Source organism: Pseudophryne corroboree, chromosome 8, assembly GCF_028390025.1.
Source record: "Pseudophryne corroboree isolate aPseCor3 chromosome 8, aPseCor3.hap2, whole genome shotgun sequence".
In the NCBI taxonomy this organism is placed as follows: Eukaryota; Metazoa; Chordata; class Amphibia; order Anura; family Myobatrachidae; genus Pseudophryne; species Pseudophryne corroboree.
The window spans coordinates 131,350,925-131,375,616 of NC_086451.1; the positions used below are offsets into that span (position 1 = coordinate 131,350,925).

General features: G+C 44.7%; 1 protein-coding gene across 1 annotated transcript in view; it reads right to left on the reverse strand.

Annotated features, from left to right (window-relative positions):
- PTGS1 (prostaglandin-endoperoxide synthase 1) overlaps window positions 1-8,729 on the reverse strand; it is a 271,507-nt gene extending 262,778 nt beyond the window's left edge. Inside the window, exons 1-2 of the mRNA XM_063936924.1 lie at window positions 8,623-8,729; window positions 8,477-8,542 (exon numbers count right to left, since the gene is read on the reverse strand). Of these exons, the coding sequence (XP_063792994.1) occupies window positions 8,477-8,542; window positions 8,623-8,629 (73 nt within the window). The 5' untranslated portion in view covers window positions 8,630-8,729. The remainder of the gene's footprint in view (window positions 1-8,476; window positions 8,543-8,622) is intronic.
- Between the last annotated feature and the right edge of the window lie 15,963 nt (window positions 8,730-24,692).

Genomic DNA, 24,692 nt, shown 5'->3' on the forward strand with positions numbered 1-24,692 from the left:
AATGTTGATATTGTGAAAATGTTGACATTAGCATTATGCTCAGAGTTAGGGTAAAGTATTAGGGTTATAGTTACTGTTAGGGTTACCATTAGGGTTATCATTAGAGATAGACTTGATGAATGTTGACCTACTAAACCAAACCCCTTGTGACTTTATTATTGGGTAGAGATTCCGCCTGCACCTATGGGCAGTGGCAAATTTCCCATTAGGCACGTGCCTAGGAGCGGCACTTGTTTGGGGGCGGCACTTGAATGCTTGTGTTGGTACGGTCAGCACAAAAATTACCAGTAACTGCAAAATATTTCCATATTTCCACTGTACTGTACCATATGCCATCTAGAATGGAGTGTAAATGGGTAGCACATGCACACACTGCCCCTGTAAGCTGTCCTACTTAGTAAATATGTGTACATTATACAAAAATGTCATAGTGGCCTTTTTATTATTCTATTAAAAGTTAAGCAGGTGGTGGGGAAGGGGTGGGGTTGTCCGTTACTGCTGTGCCAAGTGGCACCTTCACCCCTGTATCCGCCCCTACCTATGGGCTAGCCTGGGCTGAGGAATGTGCCAGAGAAGAGGTGCTCTCTACTTACAGACACCTCACAACATGTGCACAGCTGTATTAGCGGGTGTACTACGATATACCAGTGCTCGGGATCCCAACGCCCAGCATACCGGCGCAGGGATTTCGACAGCCTTGCAGGCTCGCTGCGCTCACCACGCTATTTCTTCTCCCTCTTGGAGTGTCATGGACACCCCAAGAGGGAGAATAGTTGTCGGTATCCTGGCAGTCGGGATCCCGGCACCGGTATGCAGAGCGCCGGGATCCCCACAGCTGGGATATCGAGTACCTCCCGTATTAGCAGTCATATAATCAAGCTAATAAAGGGAACCTGTTGCACTGGCTTTTGTTATGGGATGATAGCCAGATGGTATCCGGTCTTTAGGTCAACAACACTTAGGTCGACACTCATTAGGTCAACCAATAATGGTCCACATGCATTAGGTCAACACATGAAAAGGTCGACATGAGTTTTTCACATCTTTTCTCCATTTTGTTTTTACTTTTTCATACTTTACAATCCACGTGGACTACGATTAAGAATAGTAACCTGTGCCGAGCGCAGTGGTAGCGGAGTGAGGCACCTTGCTCGAAGCATGGCGAGGGGACACAGTGCACTAATTGGGGTTCCCGGTCACTGTACAAAGAAAATAACACCAAAATATAAAAAAAAACACAATGTCAACCTTTTTCCATGTCGACCTAAAGACTGTGTCGACCTATTTCATATGTTGACCTAGTCACTGTCGACCAATATTGGTCGACCTAATGACTGTCGACCCAACAAACCACACCCAGCCAGACAGTGCCACAAAATTGCAGCATGCAATACAACACATTTAGTGCAACAGTGCTCAGCAGCCACAGGCTACAACAAAATGCCTATCAATATTGAATTAGAGAGTTTAAATAGTTAAATACGACACTGTAGAATTTTATATTATAACAAAGAAGTTAAATACTTCCCTTACTATCATTTCCCTAAATTTCTAATTCTGAAACATTACTAAAACTTCAGTTTTTATGTTTGCAATTGAAAATTAATTACATAAGAAATTTGATTAAAAAAATAATTATAATTGATAACAATAGGGCTGAACTAACTGAAGAAGTTACATAGGTTAATACATCTAAATAAATATTTTCATTTAAAGCTCCATACCTGCTTCAAATTTGAAATAGACTCCCCATATTAGATATTATGCTCAGAAGACTAAGGTGACATTTTAGGAATACTCTGCATAAATTAACGTAATTATACTTAAAAGTTCCAAAATGAAGAACTTCAGAAAAGTATTTTTGTTCCCAAATATGGCCTATTTCCCCTAAATTATGCAGAAATAAGGTAGTTTTTCCAATATGATTCCGACGCAAATTCCCTATCTCTCCTGAAAAATACAATAAGAAACTTACCTTGGATGCTAAATGAAAACTTAGAGTCATACAGTTTATTGCAGAAAATGTACTTCCTGAGGAAACAGATGGACCCCAAACCTATTAGCTTGGTCACGTAGGAGGGGGTTGGGGGGTATCCAGTCATGTAACAGTTATGATACAAACCAATATTATATATTAGGACTTCAAACAAAATGTTTGTGCAGCTTATTTATTTTTTAATTTTGATTCTTTTTTTCCCTAATTGCAAGGAAAATAACAACAGGTAACACAAACACAAAGTACCTTATATACTCGAGTATAAGTCGACCCGAATATAAGCCGAAGCAATTAATTTTACCACAAAAACCTGGGAAAACTTATTGACTCGAGTATAAGCCTAGAATGGGAAATGCAGCTCTAGCCGTACACAGCCCTCATAGTGCCAGATATGCCCTCATACTGCCAGATATGCCCCCACAGTGCCAGATATGCCCTCATGCTGCCAGATATGCCCCACAGTGCCAGATATGCCCTCATGCTGCCAGATAGGCCCCACAATGCCAGATCTGCCAGATATGCCCTCATGCTGCCAGATATGCCCCACAGTGCCAGATGTGCCAGATATGCCCCACAGTGCCAGACTCGAGTATAAGCCTAGGGTGGGAAATGCAGCTCTAGCCGTACACAGCCCTCATAGTGCCAGATATGCCCTCATACTGCCAGATATGCCCCCACAGTGCCAGATATGCCCTCATGCTGCCAGATATGCCCCACAGTGCCAGATATGCCCTCATGCTGCCAGATAGGCCCCACAATGCCAGATCTGCCAGATATGCCCTCATGCTGCCAGATATGCCCCACAGTGCCAGATGTGCCAGATATGCCCCACAGTGCCAGACTCGAGTATAAGCCTAGGGTGGGAAATGCAGCTCTAGCCGTACACAGCCCTCATAGTGCCAGATATGCCCTCATACTGCCAGATATGCCCCCACAGTGCCAGGTATGCCCTCATGCTGCCAGATATGCCCCACAATGCCAGATGTGCCAGATATGCCCCACAGTGCCAGATATGCCCTCATGCTTCCAGCTATGACCCACAGTGCCAGATGTGCCAGATATGCCCCACAGTGCAAGATATGCCCTCATGCTGCCAGATATGCCCCACAGTGCCAGATATGCCCTCATGCTGCCAGATATGCCCCACAGTGCCAGATATGCCCCACAGTGCCAGTTTGTTACTTACCCTCCGTCGCTCCCGTGCTGTCCCGTCGCTCCCGCGCTGTCTTCTGAAGGAGGGACACGGAGGGCACAGCGCGCGGCTCTCCTGTGTCCCTCCTGCGTATCCGGCGGCAGTGGCGTGTGTGTGTTAAAGGAAGTGCCGGTTCGTGCACTTCCTTTAACACACACACGCCGCTGCCGCCGGAGACGCAGGAGGGACACAGGAGAGCCGCGCGCTGTGCCCTCCGTGTCCCTCCTAAATACTCACTCGAGTATAAGCCGAAGGTGCTGAAAAAGTCGGCTTATACTCGAGTACATACGGTAATTAAAATAATAATAATAAAAGGAAAAAAACAACAACAGTAAAATGATCAGCTGAAAGCTATTGCTTTTGTTTTGACATGTTATATAATGGAACACATCACTTTTCAAATTACCAAGCATGCAACCACATACAGTAAAGGAAATGTCCCTTCACAATTTTTTTAATGACTGTGGGTCCTTTTCAGTAAGGATTGCAAATTCAGCTTTTGTAGCAGAATCTGCAATCCTTGCAATCGTATGCATCGCAGGGCAAGGCCATCCAGCATGCTATCTACCACCCACCCACTGCGATCACGCTGTAATTGCGATCACACCACAATTATATTGAGTGTGGTCGCAGAAGCTGTGGATGCCTGCTGCTGTCCCGATGCCATTTTTTCGATCGGGGTGGCTGCGTGTGAAAATGCCGCTGACACTCCTCCGTTTCCCCGCCGCCACCTCAAAAATGCTTGGTCTTGCCCCCCACATGCCCCGCGAAATGCCTCTGCCTGTCAATCAGGCAGAGGCGTTCGCAGCCAATGTGATCAGGTTGCATTGGCTGCTAGCGCACGCGCAGGACGGGTTATTGTGATCGCACCTATTAGCCATGGGACCTGAATAACCCCTGTCAAAGTCGAAAAATATTGTTATACATATCCATTGTACTAACCCCTCTATGCACATGTACGCTGCTCGTGCACCCGATCCCCCGTGCGTACACATACCCGCAAGTTGCATAAGAGACGCTCCAGCGACTCGTGCGCATGATATGTGTATTTACGGCGGAGTTTGTGAGCATGTAGCGTGCGACTCGGACGTAGCATATTTAACCCAAATAGTGCATTTTGTAGATATAGTTCCCTTAGATCATGTCAGTGAGTAATGTTAGTTTAAACAGTTCCTGGACAGAGAGATTCGTCTTTGCATGATAGGAAGGGTCAGACAAAGGTTGGTAGGTGATGTCTGGTATCCAGCTGTAGGGTATTTTTAGGGTAACATTCCGGTGTTGGCTAGGAAAAGATCGCTTGCTCCTGCGCATAGTTATGTACAAAAGTAGATTATGAACATTAACTGTATTTGCTGTAAATTACACATGCGGCGGGAATCCAGAGGATACCTCCCACCAGAGCAGTTGGGGAAGGACATCGCCTACCTGTTCAAATCCACCTATGACCTTTGCTGTAAGGTAGGGACACATCCCTGTGTCCAATGAACAATGAGATTACAGGGACCATTGTATTGTGAATGTATGTTGTGTATAAAAAGACCACTGTTGCCTGGCCAGCACACAGACTCTGAAGGCTTTCTCCCTGATAGCTGAGGACTGGTCCAGGACGCGCTTGCGAACGATTCCCCATGTATGTATATTCTCTGTAGCCATTATTCTGTTTAGATTTCCTTGTAAGCCTGTAGTGTATAACTTGTATCTGTTTACCCCTTTTCTCTGAATAATCCACTGCGGTGTTAGAGCCCAGTGGTTTACCACAAACCGGTGTTGTGTTTTCACTTTCCTGCAAAGGGCTTTCTTAGCGTCTCAATCGCTATAAGGTGTATAAGCATTGTTAAGGTTTTTAAGGTATTACATCGTTGCAGTACTATACTGCTAAGGTTTAAAGTATAAGCACACCCTTACACTGTTTCATTACTTAAGGTTTACTGTATATCACTCTGTGTGCGTCCGCGCCGCGCGTACGTTGTACCCACGGCACGGCGTCCGATACGCTAAGAGCGTATCAATACGGTACTCAGTACGCCAATAGCGTGCTTAGTACGGAGCGTGAATCCGTGTGCGTACGTGCCGCTCGTGCGTCGCGCCCACGGCACAGCGTCTGATACGCTAAGTGTGTATCCATGCGGTACTCAGTACGCAAATAGCGTACTTAGTCCGTAGTGTGTGTAATAAGTCTAGCGGCCATAGCGGCTCCACGGTAATAGTGTATAGCTTTATGTTTTAAGGTAATATTTGACATTATCACCCCATATATGGTGTATATAGGAATACCAGATAGGGGTTCTAAGCGACCTAAGGTGTTTGTATATGACCGAATAAAATATGTCAATATATTTAAATATGTATAAAAATTCGTTTCTAAAATTGTTTCTTTTTAAAAAAAAATTTTTTATTTCACAACACTAAAAAATATATATATTAAAAAATACAGTACCAATAAGTATAACACAATAAAAATATAGTTTCTCTAAAAGATGACTGTTTTTTTAAAAAGGGAAATGGATATGAATAAAAATCTCAAGTAAAGTGCAGATAGTCTGTGCAAAATACGCTATTCAAAATGTGAGAAAGGTTTTAAGAGTCTTAACTGATGTAGCAGGAGGTCTCTGGGTATATATAAGCAATTGGCATAAGGGTTCGGGCGACCACCGGCTCTGCCTCTGTGACCCTCTACCTAAAAGTTAAGACTCTCCTTTATTCGTTCTAGTTATTGGAACATTTTTTATTTATTTATTTATTTATTTATTTATGTAATTTTCTGGTTTCAGAACCACGTTTATGTGTTTTTATAGTACAATCCATCCCATCTTCCCACCTTTTTTAAGAGTTTAAATTTTTACTGTTACTCTATTTGTATTTTATCTGTACCAAATAAATGTGTATATCTTATTTTATTATATACATGGACTGATACATATTTTTAATACACCGGTGGTTGCCAGAACCCTTATACCAATTGCTCATACACCATTATTACAGTAACTTACCATTACTGCATACTTAAGGGACGGCAGACGCCCAAAATCATTGGGAGTGTTTCTAGTTGGGTGTATTTATAACATTTGTGGCGCTTGCATATTCTCTATCATATATATATATATATATATATATATATATATATATATATATATAATACTGTATATATACACACATTTTCCTAGGTGCTTTACAACAGGTTTGTTGGTCACAATTTAAACAATGTGGTCATCCACACCCAAATCTAGGAATAGGTGAGTGATGTAGTGCTTTTGGTTTATTAGATTAATTATTTAATTATTCGTTTTGTGATCACATTTTCTCATGCACTCTGTTTTAACTTATTTGCTATAGCTTATGTTGGCTGCTTTCCTAGGTGCTTTACAACAGGTGTGTTGGTAACTGTCTCACCTCTAAAAGCAAAGTTGCTGTGAGCTATAGACCAGGTAGCATACCTAAAGTTTAACACTACTATGCCCTACACATTAGGCGATTTCACTGAACGATATGAACGTTTTCGTTCATTAATGATCAAGAACTAATTCATATAATTCAATGTATAGGCACCAACGATGAACGATGCGCGGCCCCACGCTCATTCATTGTTGGTGCCGGGTCACATATACTGTACATGCAGGCCAGTATGGACAATCTTGTCCATATTAGCATGCATTGCTATGGGGCCGGGTGAAATTCACTCCCCCCGACACTCCCCCCCCAGTTATATTCACATGGTCGACCATGTTATGGTCGACAGTCATTAGGTCGACCACTATTGGTCGACATTGACATGGTCGACATGGACACATGGTCGACACATGAAAAGGTCGACATGAGTTTAACTTTTTTTTCTTTTGAGGAACGTTTCCATACTTTATGATCCACATGGACTACGATTGGAACGGTAAAGTGTGCCGAGCGAAGCGAAGGCACCATGCGAGGGGACGCGGTGCACTAATTGGGGTTCCCAGTCACTTTACGCAAAAAACGAAACCAAAAAAGTTAAAAAACTCATGTCGACCTTTCATGTGTCGACCATTTTCATGTGTCGACCATGTGTCCATGTCGACCATGTCAATGTCGACCAATAGTGGTTGACCTAATGACTGTCGACCATAACATGGTCGACCATTCATACCGGAACCCTCCCCCCCCCCTGCCGGCAGGTCGCCCGTCGTCCGTACCAGCCGTCGGGCACCTCGGCGGCATATCGCCTAATGTTATTATTAGCTATTGTTATGCTAATTATGTTGATCAATAGAGTAGGACCTGCAGTATAGTGAGGTCCCTTGCCTGGGGCTACAGGCTTAAATGCATTGATCAATACATGAACTAAAACTCCTCTGTTTAGTTTATTGCTAGTTAATATAGTGAGCGCAGAGCCCCTGTGATTTCTTTTTAAACAATGTGGTCACATACCGTGTTGCACCCCAAATCTAGGAATGGTGAGTGTCATGAATTAGTGCATTTTATACATATATTATCCTATATTTATATGGCGCCACATGGGATCTGCAGCGCCCAGTTACAGAGTACATCAGTGGTTCTCAAACGCGATCCTCAAGGCACCCCAACAGTCCAGGTTTTCGGTATATATATGGCTCAGCACAGATGGTTAAATCAAATTGACTAAGATACTAATTAAGTCACCTGTGACCAAGCAAGGACAAGCTTAAAACCGGACCGTTGGAGTGCCTTGAGGACGCGTTTGAGAACCTCTAGAGTACATAAACAAATAAGCAAAACAAGAAACAGTGACTTGCAATTTAAGGCAATATAGGATTAGTACATAAACGCAGGTGCGTCAGATACGTACACACATAAAATATAGAAATTGTATAGGTTATTTTGCACTTGGATATGAAATGAAAAAAAAATCTTTTTTTTTTTTTTTGTAACGATTACATTTTACTCACAACCGCAGAAAAGGAAATTATAAAATTTGTGACTAAGCTTAACCAAGAGTGTTGCAGACCAGACATGTTATTGTACTCAACTGTTATACAGGTACACACAATATGACATAATGCTTTTATGCAACATCCACGATTGCCACAATGCTGGGGGAAACCAGCATTGCCTTACTATGCAAGCTATAGTGAATTAGCAGCATTTGCACATGTGGGGCAACTGATTAGTTATGCATTGATCGCTCTCTCTCTCTCTCTCTCTATATATATATATATATATATATATATATATATATATATATATATATATATATATATAGTAAGCTCTATCACTGCTCAATTCAAATCAAAATTCAGCTCAGAAGAAAATGTCTGTGAAAGGTAGGAGATGGTACTAACCTGTATTAGAAGTTTGGAATGAAGACAAAACATTCATCATTACCAATAGCAGAATGAAGTATCCTCCTGAAATATAGTCAGATTCATAATGCAGTAAATGTATCATGGACTGAGTTAAGTTTATGAGGCAACATTGGGAAGCTTACCAGCCATATCGCCAGTTATGTTACGTCCTTCATGAAGAAAGAAAGACTCAGTGCATTCAAACTTCAGATAGCAGCACAGAGGATTAACCCCTCCTTCCAAATTCCAAACCATCCTCCTACAAGAACTAGGATTGGCTCAGAAGAAAATGTAGCTTTGGGCAGAAAGAGAGTTCCACATATATAGTCACAGGTACAGTTTTGCAAAGAATGTGCAGTTTACTTTAGAGTGGAATAATTGGTCAGTACATGTTTTCCAATATAATCAAATTATTTTAGCAAGGCTATGGTAGACAAGGTCTGCGGAGTAAAGCAGAGTTGGTAATCTTCCTTAACAATATATTACATTCCAACCTTTATTAAAATATACTGACATATGTGGGGGTATTCAATTGTTTGAAAAGTCAGTTGGGTTTCTTTTTTTTCCTATCAAATAGGCAGGAAAAAACAGACACCCGACCGACTTTTCAAACAATTGAATTCCGCCCATGGTGTTTTATTAAGGGATAAATGTTTCAAAATGTGATAGTATGGTTGCTAAAAGGAACATAATTGCTGGAAATGTTTGATGGAAAATTTTATTTATTTTTTAAATTCAAATATCCACAATGTTGCATGTGCACTTACAAATTATGACTCTCGCTTTTGATGTTTAATGTATAAATGAGTAGTTAATTAAAAATTATTGCAAGGTCAGTTGAAGACATTAGCGGTTCTGAGGAAAATATTACATTAGTGACTCTTACATCAAACTTCAAAACACAATGGCAATGTACAAGCAATTGTATCCTAGAATATTGTGTATGAAGAATACACTGCAGGTCTGGGGCGGAATGAACAGAGGAAATGGACCGTATCTTGCTCAAACGAAGCAGGCAAGCGAGAATTGCCTGTCCCATCACACTTCCTTCTCTCAGGTCATAAGTGTAGAAGTGATTGAAACGTGTACTACTCTGGGTGGGCTTATAGGCACTGGGTATGGGTGTCCGTCGGTCAGGTAAACGCCGGTCAGAATACATCGCCAGTATCCCAGCAGCGGAATGCCGGTGGTGTGGGGGGGGGGGGGGGGGGGGGTGAGCTCAACAAGCCCCTTGCAGGCTCTGTAGCAACCTGCGGTCACCACAAGATCTGTTTTCACTCTATGGAACACCCACGAATGGGACTAGTCCCTGCTAGTCGGCATGCCGACTGTCGGGATTCTCAGGGGGCGGGATGCTGGGGGACGTCAGGAGACCGCCGCTCACATCACTACATCCCAGCTTATAGCACAACTACAATACATTATATAATGTGGTATCCAATGATAGGTTGACAGTTAAAAGGTCAACACTCAATAGTCGACACCAAATGATGGACATGCATATGGTCAACATTCCATATGGTCAGCATGAGATTTTTGGCATTTCTTTTTACTTTTTGTTCAACTTTTTCATACTTTACCATCGATGTGGACTACAATTGAGAACGGTAATATGTACCGAGCGAAGTGAGCCATTCGAGGGCATGTGGTACACTAATTGAGGTTCCATGTGCTGAAAGGTAAAATTTGACACAAAAAAACCCATGAAAAACGCATGTCAACTTTTCATGTGTCGGCCATTTCCGTGTTGACCTTTTGACCATGTTGACCTCTGTAAATAAATCGGGACAATTGTCACCGATTGTAATCTGGCGCTAAAATTGTATTACAATAAAAATTGGTGTTTATCAGCAGCTGAGTAAAAGCAACTTGCTATGTTGCAAATGAATGGAAACTAATAGAGAGAGATTACTCTGCGCTCTAAAACACTTAATAGATTAAGTATGTGCAGTCTGTCATGAAGAGTAATTGACTCAGTGAGACTTAGATATTAATGAATACATTTATCAAAAAACTATTAAAAACAACATACATAACAGACATTAAACATGCAGTTAATAACTTGTTAATCGCTCTTTAACAAGAGCTGTTTGTTAGCAAAGATGGTATATAGGCATGCAATTATAACAGAATTATATAGGCTCTTTTCAGGTGGTGACAACAAAAAGTCAAAACACTGGCGTCCCAGTGTGTATTGGTATAGATATCCCGCAATAAATGAACACAGTCTTAGTTGGTGCAACAGTAGAAGAAATGCAATCTGTAATAGTTACCCACGTGCTGGTTCCTGTATTTGGATGCAGTCAGGGTCCTTTTTAATGGTGAATTGCACGTTATACAGCAGCTCAAATGGCACTGGAAATCTGCCGCTCCAATGAGAGACACTGCACGTCTCTGAAGATGTAGTAAGTGCTGACCGCTTGCGGCGTATATGACCGCCAGAGAACTCTCTGTAGAAGGTGAGTATTATACCTCACGGCGGAGGTCAGGCTGGATTCACCCGGCGGGTAGCAGAGGTTTTGTGCGGCAGTGGACTGAGGCTGTGGAAAGGCTGTGTTCTGTTTAGCGGGTATGACCACCTGGGGAGCCGAGTGAGAGGGGGTGGGCGTCAATGCATTTAGTCTCCTAGCAACCGGTGACTTCCTCAAGGAAGTAATCTCTCTCTACATGTGGACCTCTGGCCAAGTCGAACGTGTGCATACCAACCATTTGGTGTCGACCTTTTAACTTTCGACCTATTATACCATAACCATATAATCATTAGAACTACAACTGCTAAGATTATTCTTGTGTTCAATTTTCATTTAGGCAAGTTGAATTTCTGCACAGCAGCAGTCTTTTCAGACATACTGTACAGTAGCATAGTACTGTACTACTCCTAACATGACATGGCCACTGGTAACACTTCACTTGCATTTTAAAGGATTACCCCACTTCCAGCATTATTGTGTCCTTGGAGGATCCATTCATTTTTTCACTATTGGTAAAACAATTGTCATCACCACTACATAGCTCCTGCCAAGGCTGTAACTAGGGACACATGAGTGGTGTCGCGACACAGGGCCTAGGGGGTGGAGACAGTGCTGTCCCATGGTACCTTCATTTGGTTTCCCTACAGGTCTGCTGTACTGCTCTTCTTCTGTGGCTCTGCTCCATCTGCGTGATGTCTGGATGTCACATGTTTGGGGAACGGGGCAGACAGAGAGCTATTTTTCATCCTGCATTGGCTTCTGGTCCCTCATGCAATGGCTACCTGGCTAGAATAGATTCCCTTCATCAAGGGAGAATTGTACAGTACATTCAGACAGGAAAGTTTCAAACCCCAAAGCAGTTTCAAACTGTCCTGATTTAGGTGGTTCAGTACCAGGGATTCTGTCATCCCTATTGCCGGCTCTGAGGCATGACTCATTACTCACTGACTCTTTTGTAGGGTAGGAGTGTCAGCTGTAGCCTAACATTTAAGAAGTGAATGTGGCATGCACCACCGTGTTGTGGCCATGTCCCCGCATGATGTATCCAAACCCCATCTTACTGTAACCATACCTCCTACTGCAACCTGACCCAATTCAAACACCCAAATGTCGGGAGCTTAAAGGTTAATTTTACACATTTTTCCCCAACTGTTTCTCCCAGCAATAATCATGTATTTATGTCTACATTACATGACAACATAGAAATAGCAAAAAAACATACAGTACGTTAGCTTTTCTAGAATCACATATTCAATACTATTCATGAACTTGGAGATACAGATATTTATAAACATTAAACTGTAAGTGATAGGCAATTCATTGAGACTCATGATGGTGTTATCATTATAACAACAGAGATAAGGCAGAGAGCAGTTATCAGGAACTACTGTATGTGCATGTGGTCTTCACTGTAAGGGGAAAATTATGCTATTAATAATGTCTTCACATACGTTCTACATATAAAAAAGGTGAAAAAAATATCCACAAATCAAACTTTAAACTTAAAACATATAGGGCCTGATGCTGAGTTGCGCACAGGTCAGAATGCGGTTGCATCCTGCAAGTAAATGGATTGCCAAAGGAATGTTAATATGACACATCGTTCACAGTGCCCTGAGCTGGCCACACCCCTTACCAGTGCCAGATTAAGGTCCACATGGGCCTGGAGCTGAAATTTCTGAAGGGCCTATTTTGTGCTGCCGCAGGGGTTGTGACTAGTGATGTGGGAGACAGGGCCGGTCCTTGGCCTTGTGGCGCCCCGGGCAAAGTATAGGGGCGTGGCTTCACATGGGGGCGTGGTCAGCTACGCCCCCATTTATGCCCCCTGTAGCGACGCTGAAAGAAAAAATAAAATAAATAAAAGTATACTTACCATCCCCGTTCCTGATCCAGACCGCTGCAGACCTCCTCCGCTGGCGGCGCCGCTCTTCTCCTCTCCTCGATCTATGGGAGAGACGTTATTACGTCTCTCCCATAGAACAGCATAGACACTAGAGGTCAATTATGACCCCTAGTGTCTGTGCCACTATGCTGTGCGGTGCGCGATGATGTCATCGCGCACCGCACAACTAAGGTCCTCTCAATGAAGGGAAACTAGACACTACGCGTCTGGTTCCCTTCAAAGCGGGGGGCACTGCGGGGGGCACAGTGGCGGATCTTGCCCTGGTGCGGCGCCCTCCGGAAGGCGGCGCCCCGGGCAAAAGTACCGCTTGCCCGTGGCAAGATCCGCCACTGGTGGGAGACATTACCAGTGCTGTGGGGATGTGGTCTGAAAGGGGTGTGTGGTCTGAATTATGGACTGTGGCTAGTACCTTTCTACAGTCACCTCAATTGCCTTAAATCAACAGTGTAATGTGATTCTATAAAAGTAAATGCCGCTTGTTAACGTGACTAAAATGAAATATGTCTGATACAGTAATGAGTACAACATATGTATGTTTATAACATTTTACAATTAAATGCAAACAGTAATAACAAATCTATGACATCATAGTGCATTGAACAAATAAAATAAAACTTAGTCATAAAAGTGGTAAAAAATAGATCTTTTCATCTCAAAAAAATGTCAGCCATCTTAAGCAATGAATATAGGCCCTTATTCCGAGTTGATCGCTCGCTAGCTACTTTTAGCAGCAGTGCAAACGCTAGGCCGCGTTTTAATGTAGTTTCTGAGCAGCTGCAGACCTACTCCTACCTTGCGATCACTTCAGTGTATTTAGTTCCTGTTTTGACGTTACAAACACGCCCTGCGTTCGGCCAGCCACTCCCCCGTTTCCCCAGGCACACCTGCGTTTTTACCTGACACGCTTGCGTTTTTTAGCACACTCCCGGAAAACGGTCAGTTACCACCCAGAAACACCCACTTCCTGTCAATCACTCACCGATCTGCAGAGCGACTGAAAAGCGTCGCTCGACCTTGTGTGAAACTGCATAGTTTTTTGTGAAAGTACGTCGCGCGTGCGCACTGCGGCCCATACGCATGCGCAGAAATGCAGATTTTTAGCCTGATCGCTACGCTGTGAACAACGGCAGCTAGCGATCAACTCGGAATGACCCTCATAGGGTCCTGGTATGTTTAATGTTATACGAAGCGCTTAATCTGCACTTACAATATTCTAGGGTTGAGCCATTCACCCGAAAAAGATCACAGCAGTTTCCTGAAGTACTGTAAATTGCAGTAGTCATGACAGCAGCTTTAAATCATCGGCAGCTGTAAGTGCTGGCCATACAGGGTAAAAAAATAGAAAGCAGCATGAACATACCAGTCAAGTGTTCTTTCTATTCTATGGAGTCCCTTTTGTGGCAGGTAGGAAAAACCTCTTCATCTTACCATTGTTCTTACTGTATTGGTGTTGCGGCGATCATGTGTAGCTGGACTGTAGAGCATGTGGACTGGGCGTTGCAGCAGTTCCATGTAGTTGGCGAGCTATATGCGCACTTACATGTTACAAACAAACTACGTAAGTGTCTGGCGGCAGCAGCAGCTTAAGGTGAGGTGGTTGCAGAAAGGAGGAAAGCCCAGTCCTCAGTGTTCAGGCCACTGGTAGACCTGGGCTGCGCCCCCCCCCCCCCCCCTTTCCCTGTAGATAGTGGTTACCTTGCATAAAGACAACTACATTGTAATGTTTTTAAGTGAGGGCATTAAATGAAGGTGCCAGCATCTGATGCACTTATTCTGTGGTTCCAGGGTGTATTCTCTTTAAATGCAACATTGCGGCCAGCACTGTCTCAAGGGGATCCGGTCTTTAGGTTGACAGTAAGTAGGTCGACCACTATTGGTCAACAATAAGTAGGTCGACATGGTTTCTAGGTCAACAGGGACTCTAGGTCGACATGACAAAAGGTCGAAATGAGTTTCACTTTTTTTCATTTTTTAAACTTTTTCATACTTTACGATCCATATGGCCTACAATTGGGAACGGTAACCTGTGCCAAGCGCAGCGGTAACGGAGCGAGGCACTTTGCCCAAAGCATGGTGAGCGAAGGGAGCCATGCGAGTGGACACAGTGCACTAACTGGGGTTCCCGGTCACTGTACGGAGAAAATGACACAAAAAAAGTATAAAAACTCATGTCAGCCTTTTCTCATGTCGACCTAGTACACGTCGACCTAGAGTTCCTGTCGACCTAGAAACCATGTCAACCTACTTACTGTCGACCAATAGTGGTCAACCTAGACACAGTCGACCTAAGTCTAATCTACCTAACATACCACACCCGTCTCAAGACTCAAAGGTAAATATTGCTGCCTGTACTACACTAACTCACCCAACACAGAGCCTCAGTGACCACTACATAATACAGAGAGCATCAGTGACCACTACATAATACAGAGAGCATCAGTGACCACTACATAATACAGAGAGCATCAGTGACCACTACATAATACAGAGAGCATCAGTGACCACTACATAATACAGAGAGCATCAGTGACCACTACATAATACAGAGGGCATCAGTGACCACTACATAATACACAGAGCCTCAGTGACCACTACATAATACAGAGAGCATCAGTGACCACTACATAATACAGAGAGCATCAGTGACCACTACATAATACAGAGAGCATCAGTGACCACTACATAATACAGAGAGCATCAGTGACCACTACATAATACAGAGAGCACCAGTGACCACTACATAATACAGAGAGCATCAGTGACCACTACATAATACAGAGAGCATCAGTGACCACTACATAATACAGAGAGCATCAGTGACCACTACATAATACAGAGAGCATCAGTGACCACTACATAATACAGAGAGCATCAGTGACCACTACATAATACAGAGAGCATCAGTGACCACTACATAATACAGAGGGCTTCACTGACGCCATACAATACAGAGAGCATCAATGATGCCATATAGTACAGAGAGCATCAGTGACCACTACATAATACAGAGAGCATCAGTGACCACTACATAATACAGAGAGCATCAGTGACCACTACATAATACAGAGAGCATCAGTGACCACTACATAATACAGAGGGCTTCACTGACGCCATACAATACAGAGAGCATCAATGATGCCATATAGTACAGAGAGCATCAGTGATGCCATATAATACAGAGAGCATCAATGACGCCATATAGTACAGAGAGCATCAGTGACGCCATATAATACCGAAAGCATCAGTGACGCCATATAATACAGAGAGCGTCAGTGACGTCATATAATACAGAGAGCATCAGTGACGCCATATAGTACAGAGTGCATCAGTGATGCCATATAATACCAAAAGCGTCAGTGACGCCATATAATACAGAGAGCATCAGTGATGCCATATAATACAGAGAGCACCAGTGACGCCTTATAATACAGAGAGCGTCAGTGATGCCATATAATACAGAGAGCATCTGTGAAGCCATATAATACAGAGAGCGTCAGTGACGCCATATAATACAGAGAGCGCAAGTGACACCATATAATAGAGAGCACCAGTAACGCCATATAATACTGAAAGCATCAGTGACACCATATAATACGGAGAGCGCCAGTGACACCATATAATACAGAGGGCACCAGTGACGCCATATAATACAGAGGACATCTGTGACACCATATAATACAGAAAGCACCAATGACGCCATATAATACAGAGAGCACCAGTGACGCCATATAATTCTGAGAGCGTCAGTGACGCCATATAATACAGAGAGCACCAGTGACGCTTTATAATACCGAGAGCGTCAGTGATGCCATATAATACAGAGCATCTGTGACGCCATGTAATACAGAGAGCGTCAGTGACGCCATATAATACAGAGAGCACCAGTGACGCCTTATAATACAGAGAGCTTCAGTGATGTCATATAATATAGAGAGCATCTGTGACGCAATATAATACAGAGAGCACCAGTGAAGCCATATAATACTGAAAGCATCCGTGACACCATATAATACAGAGAGCGCAAGTGACACCATATAATACAGAGAGCACCAGTAACGCCATATAATACTGAAAGCATCAGTGACACCATATAATACAGAGAGCACCAGTGACGCCATATAATACAGAGAACATCTGTGACACCATATAATACAGAGAGCACCAGTGACGCCATATAATACAGAGAGCATCAGTGATGCCATAACACCGAGAGTGTCAGCGACGCCATATAATACAGAGAGCACCAGTGACGCCATAATACCGAGAGTGTCAGTGACGCCATATAATACAGAGAGCACCAGTGACGCCATATAATACCGAGAGCGTCAGTGACGCCATATAATAGAGAGCACCAGTGACGCCTTATAACACCGAGAGCGTCAGTGACGCCATATAATAGAGAGCACCAGTGACGCCTTATAACACCGAGAGCATCAGTGACGCCATATAATACAGAGAGCATTAGTGACGCCATATAATACAGAGAGCTTCAGTGACGCCATATAATACAGAGAGCATCTGTGACGCCATATAATGCAGAGAGCATCAGTGACGCCATATAATACAGAGAGCATTAGTGACGCCATATATTACAGAGAGCATTAGTGATGCCATATAATACAGAGAGCATTAGTGATGCCATATATTACAGAGAGAATCAGTGATGCCATATAATACTGAGAGCATGAGTGATGCCATATAATACAGAGAGCGTCTAACCATAATTAACTAACCCCATTATTCCCAATAGCATTTCCTTTATTATACTTCTCCCTCCATCCCCACTCAGGTGCTCACAAACTGCTGCTTTTTTCTGTTACATTCCCCTCACCTGTTGAAGATCATGTTAATCCTATTAGGGAGGCCACCAGGAGGAGGTAGGAGCTATGTGTGCAGTGCTGTAACACAGCCTCTGTAAGTCCCCAGCGTTGCACACATCGTACAGCATTTTTTTTATAACAATAAAATAATCAAATCAGCTGCACTACAGAGCAAATGACTTCCCTCTTTACTAATGTGCATAGGAGGCGGGGCCACTGGTAACTGAGCCAATTATGTCACAGGCGCCAGTGAGTGCAGCTTTGCCTGAAGTGTCCTTTTGTATGCACCAGGGGGCTACAGTGACTGCAGGGTAACGCTCCATCCGGCACTGCAGTAGTGATCCTGGCAACAAGGTGTCATTCTAAGCACTCTGCTAGCCAATTCTAAGCACTCTGCTAGCCAAATGCAGGAACCGTGGGGCAGCAACGGTGCCACTAACAGAGCTCTGTGCATTGGTGGCTGCACTCACACAACCCCTAGTTACGGCCCTGGTGTGCACATCTTTACTATTGAACTGTCCAACTTTTTCAGTACGTTGTTGACACCTTTATCATCAGCAATTATAACTGCACAAGGCTAGGTGCAGGAGATCTGTATGACTTTGGCATCCATTTTTGCATACACATGATTCAGAATAGCTAGTAACTATGGGGGTCATTCCGAGTTGATCGCTCGCTAGCAGTTTTTAGCAGCCGTGCAAACGCTAAGCCACCACCCGCTGGGAGTGTATTTTAGCTTAGCAGAAGTGCGAACGAAAGGATCACAGAGCGACTACAAAAATAAATTGTGCAGTTTCAGAGTAGCTCCAGACCTACTCAGCGCTTGCGATCACTTCAGACTGTTTAGTTCCGGATTTGATGTCACAAACACGCCCTGCGTTCGGCCAGCCACGCCTGCGTTTTTCCGGGCACGCCTGCGTTTTTTTGATCACTCCCTGAAAACGGTCAGTTGACACCCAGAAACACCCTCTTCCTGTCAATCACTCTGCGGCCAGCACTGCGACTGAAAAGCTTCGCTAGACCTTGTGTGAAACTGCTTCGGCCATTGTGAAAGTACGTCGCGCGTGCGCATTGCGCCGCATGCGCATAAGTGCCTTTTTTTTGCATCATCGCTGCGCAGCGAACATTTTCAGCTAGCGATGAACTCGGAATGACCCCCTATTATGTCTATATGCCTACAGCAAATCCAGAAAACGGTTCTCTTGTATACAGGAGTAATTCTGTGAGAAAATAAAGAAAGGACTCCGTGAGGCTGGTTTACATTTAGGTGCAACATTTTCCCAGGTGCGACATTTGCCACAAAGCAAACCATGTATCACTGCTGGGGCTTTAAATCAGATGCAAAATGTTTGCATGTAACTTACATGATGTAAGTCAAATAGACACACATACCATCCAGTCCATTTTCACTCTGCATTATAGAGTTTGGAAAGGCCATGTTCCTCTCACAACACTACCTCAGGCTGTGCGTTTTACATTTCCACCCTGCAGCAGAAAAGGGCCCCAATGTGAGAGCCTGCAGTCTGCATTACATAATCTCCCAGTCTTCTTACGTCACAGCTACAGTAGCTCATCAGGGAAGCTGAATAAATGCATGCAAAGTGCAAGCAGATGGCAGGCAAGGTGTACATAAAACTGACAGAGATGAGCTGTGGAGGGTCTGAAGTACACAAAGGGTCACCACTTGCCTGACACACTATCGTGGGTTAATGCAGAGCTGGGTTAAGGCTTCGGGGGGCCCAGGGTACTTAAGACAGGGGGGCCCTAAGATCTAAAATAAAAATAAAATAGATTGCAATGGCGGCGGGCACTCATGGTTATGCATGAAATGTAATGCAAAATGCTAAGTTTTTTTAATAAACAAAAATTGGAAGCATTTGACATTACGTTTCTTGCATGACCATGAGTGCCACTGCCATTGCAATCTATGCATGTACAGTATATACATATAAAATGTCTTGTTGTCCGACACTCTCATCTAGAGACTGTCAATATGTATGTATGTATGTATGTATGTATGTATGTATGTATGTATGTATGTATATACATATATATGTATGTATATATATATATATATATATATATATATATATACATATCAATCATGTGTAGGCGGCACCCGGTATAAACACTCTCAAAAGCGCAGGTAAGTTATCAACGTTTCAAAGCTTTAAATTCAGGATACTGACGAAGAGGCAGTATTAAAGCTTCGAAACGTTGATAACTTACCTGCGCTTTTGAGAGTGTTTATACCGGGTGCCGCCTACACATGATTGATGTATATTTGGATCTCCGCAGAGGGCTCCTAGGGAGAGGCACTGGGACAGGTATTTGAGCTTCAGGAGTGCTGCTTCTATATGCAATACATACATACATACATACATTATATATATATATATATATATATATATATATATATATATATATATATATATATATAAACATGCAGTATCTCCACTATGTGGAAAAGACAGCGCTCTCCAGATTAAATTTTCAAAAATCAAAAAAGTGAATATATATTTTTTTTGAATAGAGTATTTTTATTAAACATAATTAATGATACAGACATTTCAGTGTACACTGGGAAGCACATTCAACATTACACATTATACTGAACCATACTCCTCTCCAAGGATATACATATACAGAGGACGTTCCCCGTATTGCTGTTCCCGTGCATTCTTCCCAAATACATATTTTCTGAAGTCCGTAAACAGATCATGATCCACATACTTAACATTTTAGATATTTTCTCCCCAAACCATTATTGTAAATACCCCGTCTAGTAGGCCATTTATAGCCCACAACCCATACTTGCCTACTCTCCCGGAATGGCCGGGAGGCTCCCGAAAATCGGGTGACCCTCCCGGCCCCACGGAAGAGCAGACAAGTCTCCCGGTTTTTAAGTTACCCCCTGCCCGGCCGCCCACTTTGAGAGTAAAGTGGGCGGTCCGGACAGTAGATGACGCGATTCTTGTTGAATCGCGTCATCATAGTCACGCCCCCTGCTATAAAATGCCGGTTATAGCGGCATTACAGAGCGGGGGGCGTGGCTCAATGGTGTAACTCTGTAACCCCACCCTCATTCCACCTCCTCCCCTCCTCCGCCACGCCCCGTTCCGCCTCCTCCCCGCACCCTCCTCTCGTAATTTTCCTGCCCAGCCCCCTCCATTGAGCCGTCCTGGCAGCTCTCTCCCGGAGAGAGCTGCCAGAAAGTAGGTAAGTATGCCACAACCCCTCTAACCCAAAACAAAACCCCCTTAAACAAACTCAAACCTCGTCAAGCTAAGGTGTGTAAGGTGTGGTGCAGTAGCAAGATAATTAAACAAACTACGATAAAGGAGAGAGAGAGGTCCGGCTCAGCGCCTCAGGGCCCAAATAACGCACCGCAATGACAGCCAGTGCCCCCTAAATCCGAAGGGCGAGGGATGAGTATGTGGAATTGATCCAAGGAGACCATATTTTCTCGTATTTGGTAAGGGCATTATATTTCATATATACATAGCGGTCTTTTAATAGGGTATCATTTACCAAACCCTTGAATGCAGGTATCGTGGGAGGATGCGGAGCCATCCATGTCCGCGCAATACACACCTTAGCAAGAGCGCACATACTGCGGGCATATATGCCTTCCCAACGAGACCTAGGGTCAGGATTGCCCACCCCCAAAATACAAAATCTCGGAGTCAGCAAGCCTCTCGGTATCCCCGTATGTTCCAGAATCGACCCGACCCCAGCCCAGAACGCATGCAGCAACGGGCATTCCCATGAAAGGTGCCAGAAGGTGCCTCCGGCGGCCCCGCACTTAGGACAAATATCAACACTATCGGCCCTAAATCTGGCCAGCCTGCTTGGCGTCATATATGATCTATGCAGAATGAAGAGCTGTATCTGTTGAAACCGCAGTGATTTGGTGACCTGGCTCGGGTTACCCAGAGCGCTCTCCCAATCTTCCCCATCTATGGGGCCCAAGTCACACTCCCAGCTCTCCCGAAGATTCGAGAGCGGGTCTGCATGAATTGTTTGAAGAAGGTATGAGTAGGTGAAGGAGATCACCTTGACTCGACCCAGTGAGTGTAGAAATGTTTTTATGGGGAAGGGGAGGAGCGCCGGGGGAGAATCTCCGAACTGCGCCTGCAAGGCGTGCCTGACCTGTAAGAATCTGTAAAAGTGAGAGTTCGGAAGTCCAAACTTCTCCTTTAATTGCTGAAATGATTTCAATGAACCATCGCTATATAGCTGAGACATTGAAATTATCGAATACGGAGCCCACACCTCCCCGCCCTCGAGAGACCCCAGTTCACTGAGCAATGTGGAGTGCCATAGGGGAGTATCTGGGTCCATGCCCTCGTACCCGAGCAGGCCCTTCAAAGCTAGCCATATCTTCATGGCCTGAAAGACAATAGGAGGTGAGAATCTAGAAGGGCTCCCCCCCACCAGAACCTGCGCCGGGGAGAGATCCGGGTAATAACACCTAAGGAACGCCCAGCATAAACCAGCCTCCTCCCCTCCTCGGAGCCAAATACCGATATGTGACAACTAAGCAGCGTAGTAATACAATTGGAAGTGGGGCAAGGCCAAGCCGCCATCCTTTTTTTGTCTGGTAAGGGTAGATAATTTTATTCTAGACCTTTTATTTGCCCAGATCAAGGACTTTATGACACTATTTAATTTCCTGAAGAAGGCTGGAAAGATGTACACAGGGGACTGCAAGAGAACATACAGTAGCTTAGGCAAAACTACCATTTTAACGAGGCCAACCCTGCCCGTCACTGTCAGCGGAAGCTTACACCAAGCTCTCGACTTGCGCACAAATGTCTGTACAAGAGGATCAAGGTTCAAGGGCACAAAGTCTGATGGATCGTTAGTAACTAGGATCCCAAGGTACTTAAACTGGTCTGTCCAACATAGCGGCAGGGATAGTCTCGGAACCTGGGGGGGAGAGCCCATAATGGGCATAATAAATGATTTGGACCAGTTTATGCGGAGACCTGAAAACCCACCAAAGGTCTCTATGACCCGCAACACAGTAGGCATATCCACCGCGTAGTCTCAGAGGAATAACAACAAATCATCCGCATAAAGGGCTATTTTGTCAGTGCATGAACCCGTATCAATTCCCCCAATGTCCGGGTGCGACCTAATCAAACAAGCCAGGGGCTCGATGGCTATGGCAAACAAGGCAGGAGAGAGGGGGCAACCCGGTCTGGTGCCCCGTGTCATAGGGAAGGAGGAGGATATGTAGCCGTTTACCAGGACCCTGGCGCGTGGATTTTGATATAACAATTTGATCCATTGTATAAAATTAGGGCCAAAGCCCATGTTCCTCATGACTCCCCACAGGTAGGGCCACTCAACGCTGTCGAATGCCTTGGCCGCATCCAATGAGACCACAGCCGCGTCCGAGGGGAAGTCGTGAGGAGCCTGCAAAATAGTGTACAGCCTGCGCAAATTAATGGATGTGGATTTCCCAGGCATGAAGCCGGATTGATCCGGATGAATTATAGATTCAATAACGAAGTTGAGCCGGACCGCGAGAATTTTCGCCAGGATCTTGGCATCGGTGGGGATGAGGGAGATCGGCCTGTAGGACTCCAAAAGTTTAGGGTCCTTACCAGGTTTTGGGAGCATTATAAGGATAGCCTCGGACATTGAGGGAGGAAGGCAGTTAGCGGCAAACATATCAACATACGTGTCATACAGCTTAGGACCAAAGAACTTAATGTACTGTTTATACAGTTCCGTGGGAATACCGTCACTACCCGGGGATTTACCACTAGGAGACACCTCCACCGCCGACGTCACCTCCTCCAGAGTCAAAGGCGCATCCAAGGCATCCCTAGCCTCAGGGGAAAGTTTAGAAAGGGGTATATTTGTCAGGTACAGGTCTAAGTCCTCCATGGAGCATGTCAGCCGACTATCATAAACCTCCCTAAAGTAAAGGAGGAACATCTGTGCAATGTCAGGGGTGTTATCTACCGTGGAGCCGTCGGGGCCAAGCAGCTATCGTGGTCCGAGGTCGGTCATAATGCACCAAATGGGCCAGCAAACTACCTGGTCTGTCCGCCTGCATATATATATTAGTGGCCCTAAACAAGAGGGAGCGTGCATTTTTGTCTGAAAGGTGAGCCAGCCAGGCCTCCTGAGCCATCAGCCAACGGGCCTTCAGCGCAGGGGTACCCTCGGTCAGATAGCGTGTCTCCAGGTCCCTACACTCAGACTCAAGCTGTCTCTCCGTCGCCCTGCGAGCTACCTTGCAGGCAGCAATTTTGCCAATCAATGTACCACGTAAATAAGCCTTGAATGCATCCCAAACAACCGGGGCCGGGGCCGTGCCCACATTATCCGCAAAAAAAACCTCCCACGTGGGCGCTAAATCCGGGCAATCACCCAGCTGGGCCAACCAAGATGGATGCAACCTCCAATATGACTGTCCCCTCTGGCAGTCCCCATCCAGCGACAGCACGAGGGGTGAGTGGTCGGACACCCCCCGTGCCTCGTAATGAACATCCGCCACACCAGGCAAAAGTTCAGGTGAGACCAGGGCCAGGTCGATTCTGGAAAAGGAGCCGTGCGTACTAGAAAAGCAGGAGTATTGCCGAAGCGTAGGATACCGAGTCCTGCAGACATCTACCCACTGCATACTAACTAGAAAATCCGCAAACTTAGATCTAGATGAATTCGGGTCGCCCCCCGCCCCTGGATCCCGAGGAGTCCTCCATCTGTCCAAAGAGGCATCCAACACATTGTTGAAGTCCCTGTTAGGTTCCTGGTGCTCAGAACAAGGGAGATGTTATGAAGCTAGTCCAGAGCACCAGGACGTAATGCTGGGAAAGGGGAATGGAAAGGGAATAGCCCCTGGCGCCCTATCTCCGTTGTCTCACCCGTGCTGTCAGTACACTCTTGCGAGACTATGGTTGCTTGAGCCCATGGCAGCCGCGTTTGAAGGGCGGATTACGTCTGCCCAACTTCAATGCCCCCTCAGGTCTTAATGAGAGACAAAGAGTGAACAGAGACAG